The sequence below is a fragment of the Branchiostoma belcheri genome, unplaced genomic scaffold (genome assembly GCF_001625305.1).
Source record: "Branchiostoma belcheri isolate BF01 breed outbred unplaced genomic scaffold, Haploidv18h27 scaffold83, whole genome shotgun sequence".
In the NCBI taxonomy this organism is placed as follows: domain Eukaryota; kingdom Metazoa; phylum Chordata; class Leptocardii; order Amphioxiformes; family Branchiostomatidae; genus Branchiostoma; species Branchiostoma belcheri.
The window spans coordinates 1,004,831-1,014,613 of NW_017804498.1; the positions used below are offsets into that span (position 1 = coordinate 1,004,831).

General features: G+C 40.4%; 2 protein-coding genes across 2 annotated transcripts in view; both read left to right on the forward strand.

Annotated features, from left to right (window-relative positions):
• Positions 1-662: 662 nt before the first annotated feature.
• Positions 663-4,365, forward strand: LOC109486868. Its single transcript, XM_019790778.1, has 5 exons — positions 663-1,035; positions 1,755-2,179; positions 2,588-2,743; positions 2,914-3,001; positions 3,239-4,365. The coding sequence occupies exons 1-5, from the start codon at positions 966-968 to the stop codon at positions 4,123-4,125; spliced, it is 1,626 nt and encodes a 541-aa protein (XP_019646337.1). The 5' UTR covers positions 663-965; the 3' UTR covers positions 4,126-4,365.
• Positions 4,366-6,752: 2,387 nt separating this feature from the next.
• LOC109486747 (leucine-rich repeat-containing protein 15-like) overlaps positions 6,753-9,783 on the forward strand; it is a 10,296-nt gene continuing 7,265 nt past the window's right edge. Inside the window, exons 1-4 of the mRNA XM_019790634.1 lie at positions 6,753-7,712; positions 8,130-8,216; positions 8,493-8,604; positions 9,451-9,614. Of these exons, the coding sequence (XP_019646193.1) occupies positions 6,753-7,712; positions 8,130-8,216; positions 8,493-8,604; positions 9,451-9,614 (1,323 nt within the window). The remainder of the gene's footprint in view (positions 7,713-8,129; positions 8,217-8,492; positions 8,605-9,450; positions 9,615-9,783) is intronic.

Genomic DNA, 9,783 nt, shown 5'->3' on the forward strand with positions numbered 1-9,783 from the left:
CATTCTGTCCTGCAAAAAATCTGCATGTAGAAATAGAGAGCTGAAAATTTGGGTTCAGAGAGAATCAAATGTAGATAGAGTTATCATCTATCATCGATCGTGTAGCCAAAAAATGTCGTCATCAATTATGTAAACAAAGCAGCGTCTGCTTCTAGACGGCCTAAACCAACGCCATATATTGACGAATCCAAGAGCTATCTCTTGTTAACTTAAAATCTCTACCATACACGTAACTGTTAGCATGTCCAGGAATCAAAAGCGGGAGTCCAGCTGCATTACCTAGGAGAACCGCTAGGGTCATGTTTATTTTGTCAACGCGTACCAACATACCAAATCTACTCAATTACTTTCGCCAAATAATTTTAACCCTTACAACTGACGTATTCGAAAGGTTTTTTTTTCTGACTATGCAAATTAGGTCCTTATTTGCATCAGTTATATCAGGTAATCATCTTCTCTACCCAAATAACACAATGGCCCAAAATATGTAAGTCTAATACCTTTACAAAAAGGATTTTTTAAACATCTAAGATCCATTTACAACTTCTCCTCCTTGTACATACAGACCCGAAAACATAATCTTGAAGGCGAAGGTATAATGTAATAGACTAGGGTGATTGCCCCTTCATGACCTTTGACCGTAGTTGCATCATCATCAGTGGTTCAGATTGTGCATACGCAGTCAGGAAGGACGGTACCACTGTACCTGCAGGTTCAGGGGCAAAACTTTTTCTCCTGGCAGATTTAGCCAAAATATATAGAAAGCTATTGTCAACTTGAGCGTCGGGGGCATTTCTGGCCATGTGAACTTCATGTGGGGCTGCCTGTTGCGTCCGAGTGACGGAGAGAAGTCGACAGGACCCTGGGCAGACTGTCACAAACACCTGTTTCTGCCGACACTCCCCTGTCCAGGGGTGACCTCCTTGGATGCTCTTTTGACAACAATGGGTTAGGTCGTCTTTGTAATGGCCCCTGGACTAGAAAGTCAACGACAGGATGACCAGGGCGCCCGTAGAATGATTGATGAACTTCAAGGTATTTCTAGTAACATGTACTTGATATCCAATTCACCAAATGAGAAATGTTCTCTCTGTGACTTATGCTGCCCTCTACCAAGTTTCTGACTTGCATGTAAGGCGATCTTTTTAAACCCCCATTGACCATATTGATAAGTTGTTACACTCTCTTCGTTGATGTGACATTTGTATGTGGTGTAGAACACCCCTTAATGGCCGCCTTTAAATCCAAGATGGCGTCGTTACATAGTAAGGGGAATCCCCTTCTGGCATACTTTCTCCAGGGACAAAGTTCGACTTTGGTAGTCCTTGCAACTGTGAACCAAGAAAAATTTTTTCAATGTATGAAATTATAATAAATAATATTTTTCGTAGTGCTATTAGCCTGCAACAGTGACGTATTGAAAAGTTTTTTTTAATGCACGAAATTGTAATATTTTTTCCTAGTGCTATTATCCCTGAGGTCCTTAGATAATATTTGTAAGATAGCCAGACTCAATCATTGGTTAGCAAGACCACACAGGAAGGAAGGCATTTGTTTTTTTTTAAACAACAGTGCCAATGTGCCCTGTCCTGGGTGCTGAATCCTTTTAGCTGTTTGTAGGGGATATATGTAGTATCCATGTATGAACTTCATAGATCTAACATTAGATATTTTGACAATACAATTGTAATGTTTATTTCTTGACATGACCATCCAACTTTTATTAACATTTTTTACTGGCATTCTTTTGACAGAAAAGAAGCTGTACAATGCCACTTTTGTCTATGATGACAAAGACTTGCCATGGGTAAAGTGTGCAGCACAGTATCTGGAGGAGAACTATGAAAAAAGTGTATATTACCGGGGTCGTGATGCAACTCCAGGTCACCCAATCACAGACAACAGCATTAACAGCATCACAAACACCGAGGTGATCATTGTGGCCATTTCAAAAGCCTTCCTGAACAATTTCTGGGCAAAGAAAGAGGAGGACTGGGCACTCCTGGACTCAGTGAAGACAGATGGTTGCAAGCTTCTACCTGTACTGTTGGAGGATTGTGACATTCCAAAAGAGTTGTCTGACCTAGAGGCCTTAAACCTGACATCTATGGAGAAATGTGAAGAGGAGCATTTGGAACAGCTGGGAAAGGGTTTGCACAAGCTGCTGGCAAATGGCCAGGTAAGACCAGTGGTGAATTAGGCCTCTCTTGGCTTAAGGTTTTCTTTCCATGCCTTTATTCAGAAAGCACTGAAAAACACCCATGTAGTGGATAGGTCTATGATCAATATTGAAGCAGCAAAATTTTAATATTTTCAAAACCACTTTCTTTATGTTTTTTTCTCTTTTGTAACTGCCTTAATCTATCAAAATCTTTGGTTTTTTGGATGCCTGTCAAGTTACCTTCTAAGTTATAATCAAGAGGAAAGCACATTAAATTTTGTACTCCATGATGTCTACGGCCTTGTTGAGTACAAAATTTAATGTGCATAGTTTGGTTGTATGAATTCCCAATGTGACTTGATGTGTAAAAAACAAGACAGAATCCTCTATGACTTGTGAATTAGCATAGATCCGCTGATGTTACAGATATGTCAGAGGGCAAAGTCAATGCTTTACCCAGACAGATACTTGAATGGACCAGAGCTGTACCACAATGGTACCTTGGTTGGCAACAACACAACCACCACTGGTGACAATGAAAGCATTGACCAAGAATCATCAGTCATGCCTTATGACCTGCAGGTCTGTGAAAATTCAGTTTTTAAGTTACTTAAATGTGATTTTCATTTTCATACGTACATTTCATGATGTTGAAAATCAAGGTATCAAATTGCTATCATGACACTTATATGGCTCAGCCAAATTGGTAGCCTCATGATAGCATCAGCTTGATTCTAGTTCTTATTTTGCAGTGTCTGCTGACTTTGCTGAATATTCTAGCATGCAAGCTGGTGGCTATGAGTATCAACAGTATCAACATCCTGGACTCCTGCGTCAAAGGTTAGTTTATTTCCACCTCTTTTTATAATTGCAAGGTAGAGTAACCTTATAGCATGCAAAAGCCATATGTTGTAAATTCTATTGCCATGAAAATAAAGTTTACATACAGTAATGTATACATGATTATGGAACAGTTTGACCAGATTGTATGTGTTAGCTGCTTAAAGTGAAGTTCATTACTTGAATGCACATCATTTTCAGATTAACTGACCATTGTTTTTCTTCATTTTTATGTAGGAATCCCAGAATGCTTCATGAAGCTCAAAGAAGTAACTCAAGGTTTTGTGACAACTTTGCTTGAAGTGCTCTCAGGAGCCTTGCATGCTGTGAAAGAGACCATGCAAGCCTCTGTAAGGACTATTCTCATGAGTCTCAAAAGGGTGCTGATGAGTATGTTGCCAGCATTCTTACAGGACATAGTCAGCACTCTAGCTAGTGGACTTAGGTTCACTGGAGATGGAAGCTTCACAACCTTTGCTGCCACCTGGATATATAACGTATCAGTGTTTCATTTTGCTATCCTTCTTGCAAATGGCCTGTTGTGGCAAGTGGGTGGATATAATGTCCTTCAGGCAAGGCTTTTGGATGTTGTACCCTTGCTTCCACCACTTATCAAAGGCTATTTCTGTATGCTGCATATGCCAGAGTACAGACAGACAATCAAGGCTATGTATGGGTGCAAAACATTGACTCTGAAGTCAATGAAAGACACACTTGTCCAGGCTAATGTTGAGTACCGTGAAGTACAGATTTGTTTGCTTGTAACCTTTGCCATAGAATTTGTCATGCTAAGTGGAATACTGGGTTCTATGCAGATATCTAGTCTTCTTTTCCCTATTACTCGTCTAACATCTCTGCTTTTGCTAACCCTGCATTTTGCCTTCCTTTCATGTGCTATCATCTTCTACTACCATGATGACACAGTTCACAGTCTGATATCAAAAAGACGGTTTTTCTTTCCAGACATCATGAAAAGAGAAGGTTTTGATAAACAGGAAAAACGACTTTTGTCCATGATTGATGAATTGAATAAGCAAAGAAAACATAAGCCAGATAGGAAGCATTTGATGACAGGTGGAAAACAAACACCTAAAAAGTATAAAAGGCACCCCAAACCTGTGTAAATTAAAATAATGTCAATACATTGTATTTTGTTCTAATCTCTTGATTCTTGCCATGTATATATATGTCAGTTGCAATATTGGTCCATAAGTTGTCAGCTTCTGGCTTAACACTTCTACACCTTCATTCCAAGGGCAAAGCACTTCACCTTCAATTTTGATTGTCAATGGTCTTTTCATGATTTGGCCCTATCTCTGATCATGTTCTTGGCTGCCATGGGTCTTTCAAATGTGCAAAATGCTGTTGCTACTAGATAAATCACGGACCTCACTATTACTTTCTTCACTTTCCTACTACACTTACTATGTTGCACAAAAAATGTACAGCAATACTTGGTTTGGTTGATGACTTGGAAGAAATTATAGCCTCGTGTTTGGAGAGATCTGTAACCTCCGTTACTGCAGATTTCGAATTCTGTAACCTCTGTTCTGTAAGACGATTGTAAAGTTTAGAGCCACGTATAAAACAAGACATTGCCATTTTGATGACATTTTGCAAGTTTTCTACTAGTAGGTTTCTAAGGGAATAAGAAAGGAGTGTTTGTTGTCATTTGTAGCCACCCTTGCCTATAACAAAAAGTTTAAATTTAATTTACAGTAATGTAACATTCGTAACCATTGTTTGTTACTTTTAATAGTAGTAAACTTCACCTGGTATAAAAAAGTTGCCTAGTTTTTAAATGTCCGTACTTAATAACCACTTGCTCCTGAGAGATGAAGCTAAAAACTGTAGAATCTGATCTTTTTAAGAAAAAAGTGTGCCATGATGTTGTAACCTCCATTACCAAAATTCTGTACATTTCAATGAGAGTGAGCCCATATAATCTTTTACATACTACATGTACATATTTTTTTAGCCTCAGGAATGTATCATTGTGTCTCCTTCAGTACATCATGATTGCTTATTGGTTTTGCCAAGGCTTAAAATCTAGATTCCACAGACTGTACTGTAATATATTTGTAGATGTCAGATGGAATAATATTCCATGATGATAAGAGCTGTTCATTAAATCATTGATCATGATGTATAGATAGTAATTGTTTTAAGATGATTTTAGTGTCACTTTTCATAGCTACTCAATAGATGTTACTACATGTAATGCAATATAGTATAATAAAAAAAACCTTTTGTCATGGAAAATACAAGCAAAATGAAAATATTAATTGAGTGGTAACATGACTCATAGAATCATGAGATCATGTGACCGGATTACCTGTAACTACATATACATATACAAAATGTATATGCATAATAAAGGAAACTTCTGTGTATGAGCTGTCTCTGATGAAGTCCTTTTTTCCTTAAATTTTCTCTGTAGTATGCATCTTACATGGAAATATCTAATAGAATTAGAATTTCATCATACTCTGATAAATCTAAATCATGAATATGATATTAAAGTGCCTCCAAACTGTCGAAGCAAATGCCCCACCTCGTGGACCCTTATCTGCAGTACCACTTATGGTCGCCATGAAGAGATTTTACAGTCCGACCGTCAGGGAGGCAGGTTTTCATACTTCTAATCGTGTGCGATCTACCTGCGATCAGAAAACCTACCCTCCCCCGCCCCCCCCCCAAAAAAAAACGCCGACCGCTCACGAAACGCATGTAAAGGACGTACAAAGTGCATTTCGATATCTAAGTAATGGGCCGGGTGGCTCAAGTGTACATGACATCGATGTCTGGAATTTCTGTTTTCTCCTGAAGATCGTCCCTCTAAAACACTTTAAAAGTGGCTCAACAACACGACCTCAAAACACGAAGCAAGACATACTTGGCCATAAATTAGATATTTCGTAACCTCGTTTACAGGGACGACGTGAGTTATAATGCTACAGGTTCATCAGGCTGCAAAGGCATTAAACACCAACAAAGCTCGAGCTCACATACACATACAATTAATCAAAAGACGAGCCATGGTCATTATACAGGTATGCAGCAAATGTTGACAGACTACTTATTAATTGTACGCTTGACCGGACTAATTCGGGACACAAAGTCTAAAGCAAACTACACGGCGGAGACTTTGTAGAAATATAGACGAACGAGACAGATCCAAACGGCACATATCTGGTAAGAGGTTAGTTATATTATATGTCGTCTGAAATGCATGACGTACGGTTTGTAAAGGTCAAAATATTTCCACAATACTACGGCAACTTTACTAATTTTTGTCAACAACCATGCCAGAAAGGAGTGTGTGTCTTATCCTATACACATTGGTGCCCTAATAATGCGCAGTCAGTACTAGTGTCTTGCGGATACAATGTAGTTTAGGCTCATTCTATCACAGTGACATTGAATTTGAAGGCGTGATGACGCCATTTCTGAATTGGGTTGTAAATAGTTTGCCCATACAGTTTTAAACATTCCGCTTTCAGATTTCTTCGTAAGGACTAAGTATTTTCAAAATGTGCATTAGGTCTTGTCTTACTAGCACCGTTCTCGTCACAACATCATTTGAAACTGTTCCTGAAAATTCACAATACCTTTTATCTGATGCTCACAAACTAATAGTATATGTTGGCATGGTTAACCACGTCTGGGCGTTCGGCAATGGACAATATTGGGCGCCGTGACAAGCAAAGTGGTAACGCCTATACCTGTGTTCTATTTTTAGCCGGCCACCATGGCCCGCTCAAGGACGTCTTGCCTGTTGGTATGTTTGCTCGCTGTCCTGACCGGAGGTGTGACTGCCCTTGACTGCGCACCCCAGTGCCGATGTTATGGTACCACTGTCGACTGTAGCCACGGAGTCCTCACAGGATTTCCTCGGAATCAACTCATACCCTCTTCAACAGAAGTCCTCCTGTTGGATGATAATCAGTTGTCAGACGTGAGCCGTAACCCTCCGCTTCCCAACCTGCTGGAACTGAGCCTGGAAGATAACTCCATCACTGAACTGTCACGCAGACCGTTCGTTTTCCGTCCCAACATCCGGGTTCTCCGGTTAGGTGGAAACGCTATCTCTGACGTATCAGCTTCGGACTTGGACGGGCTGAGCCAACTCGTGAAACTCTATCTGAATAGTAATTCCATCGCAACAATAACTGCGTTTGGCAGTGATTCCTTCGTTGACAACTTGAAGATGCTCGACCTACAGGGCAACAAACTCACCTCCATCGGCATCGGGACGTTCACAGGAGTCTCACTTCTTACGGAGCTCAACCTCTCGTCTAACAACATTTCAGCGATAGAGGACGGGAGCTTCAGTCATCTCAAGGAGCTACGTGTTCTGTACCTGCATTCAAATCACATCGGCATGTTGAACAGCGCGACCTTTATGAAGATGTCAGCTTTAAATCGTCTGACTTTGAGCGATAACAACATCCAGAGTCTACCTGACATGGCCTTCATCGGCGCCCCAAACCTGGAGTTTCTGGACCTGTCATCTAACAACCTCTCCACAATCCCGCAAACATCGTTTTCTGGCCTGCACAATCTTACCACGCTGCTGCTAGAAAGGAACAACATCAGATCTATCGAGGACGGGGCGTTTGGTGACCTGGTGAAGCTGCAGTCATTGGTTCTGAGGAACAATAAACTACAGAACATCTCAACATCTACTTTCCCGTCTATGGAACTATGGGTGAGCCATATCATCCTCCCTTTTTTAAATAGCATACTAAAAGCTTATATTAAGTCAGTAAAAGTCTAGATCTCCCCTTGACTAAAACCATCAGAGAATAAAGAGCAGTATGCGATAGAAAAACTAGCAACATTTGCCCTAAATAAATCATGCATATGTGTTTTTTTATAGCAATTCGTGGGGTCGTGTGGCGTAGCGGCAGCGTGCTCGACTCGGAACCAAGAGGTCCCGGTTTCGAGTCCTGACATGCCACCGATCTTATGCCCTTGGGAAAGGCCCTTTACATGACTTTCCTGAGTATTGTCTTGTCCTGTATTCGTCCTCTGCGTTGGTGATAAGTTTATATAACTTGAGTGTGCTGTCACCATGTCTAGCCATGAGATGTTGGGTTTAAAAAATCCCTCTTGACCTTGCTAGGCGCTGGACCTCACCCAGAATCGTCTCACGGCAGTCCGGAGGGACGATTTTGCCAGGCTGACAAAGCTGAAGTATCTTCATCTATATGTGAGTCTATTTCATCAGCACATTTCAGCAAATTCATATTTTGCTTTCAGAGAACAATCATCAGAGAAATATTGAATACATTACAAGTTACTTGTCAATTGGATTCTTATGATGTTGCTTTCTTTGTCGTCAGCTGTTTTCCGTATCTATTTAAAGGCAATTTAAAGGCACTAACTTCACAGTGTTTTGAATTAGCATGTAAATCACAGCTTTGCCGTATACCAAATATATTGTTGTCCAAAAATATCTTGTATGTTTTGTTTAACACCCGTATAGAGTAACAGTATCACAAGTGTGGAGGACGGTTCGTTCGCCAATCTTGCCGACCTTCTCGTCTTAGAAATATACGGGAACAGTCTCACTAATGTCTCAGCCGCAACATTTGAAGGTAAATATGCAATACGATCGTATATGCGATTGGAAAACCAGCAACGTTTGCCCTCAATAACGATTATGTGTTTTTTTATAATTCTCCACTCAATCGTGAAAATTGTTCAGCCATACCGTCACGTACCAATCTGAGACTGGCACGGGCCCACTGAAGTGTTAAAATTGACCGACCTTGTTCTGTTGCTGCTAGAGTGTATGGCATGACCTGGAAGGGTCAACTCGTTAACGTTGTTGACATGTTTGCGACGACGTGGTAAAACCAGTTGCCTGATGTCTGACAGACAAACTTTAACCCGACGGCACTACGTGTTTCTGTCCCAGGTTTGACTTAGACTGTTTTTACCACTGTCGTCGGATTAAAGTCTGTCTCATGTACACCAGTTAGTCTGTTGTACATGTGACGTTACCTTATCTTAGGTGTACAGGCTCACAGCCGTAGTGTTGCAAAAAGTTTATATCTTCAATGGACTTGGATTTTATCATAATTTTTTGACAACGCTTTCCGTAAGGTGTTGATTTGAAGTTTCGTCCGTTTCTAAAAAAATGTTTTCACCACACTGTTCCCAGAGGATGTCATCCATACAATCAAATCAACATGGCCTAAGCTTAAGATGTAATGTGATCATATTTTATGACCGGGTCATACTAGTATTAGGGGGTACTAAACATGTGATCTACTGTCTATAGGTTGCTTGATTGCAAACGATAAATTATGTCTTTCTGTTGGACATGACGGTATGACGATATTAGCTAAGTATAATAAATGATAGGAGAGGAATACCGGCCCCGGGTTTGAAAGAAAACAACACAGATTGCAACGTATAGGATGTATTTTTCCCTACAGGCCTAGTATCTGTGGAACAGATATTGATAGGAGGTAACCCTATCAAAAGCTACCCCGATGACACGTTCTGGCATCTTCCGAAGCTCAGTCAGTTGGGCCTAATCGGCAACCCACTCGTGAACATCAGTGACGTTTTGCTGTCGCGCCTTCAAGGCTTGAAAAATGTAAGGAAACCAGTTGTGATCGCGTCGATTTGTTTTTGCGGAGCCTTATATACAATCATAGAAAATTATTCTGTTTACAGTAATACCATAGTTTTCCGCTGAGAAATACTATGATGAAGACAAGAAACCGAAATGTTCTCGGGAGATATGTATTAAACGTAGGCAACTT

What these genes read in the sequence shown, in the direction of transcription:
- LOC109486868 (XM_019790778.1), top strand. Translation starts at nt 966, where the DNA reads ATGGCCCCTGGACTAGAAAGTCAACGACAGGATGACCAGGGCGCCCGT. An exon ending in AATGATTGATGAACTTCAAG is followed by an intron (nt 1,036 to 1,754) that starts GTATTTCTAGTA and finishes TTCTTTTGACAG; the next exon opens with AAAAGAAGCTGTACAATGCC. An exon ending in TCATGCCTTATGACCTGCAG is followed by an intron (nt 2,744 to 2,913) that starts GTCTGTGAAAAT and finishes CTTATTTTGCAG; the next exon opens with TGTCTGCTGACTTTGCTGAA.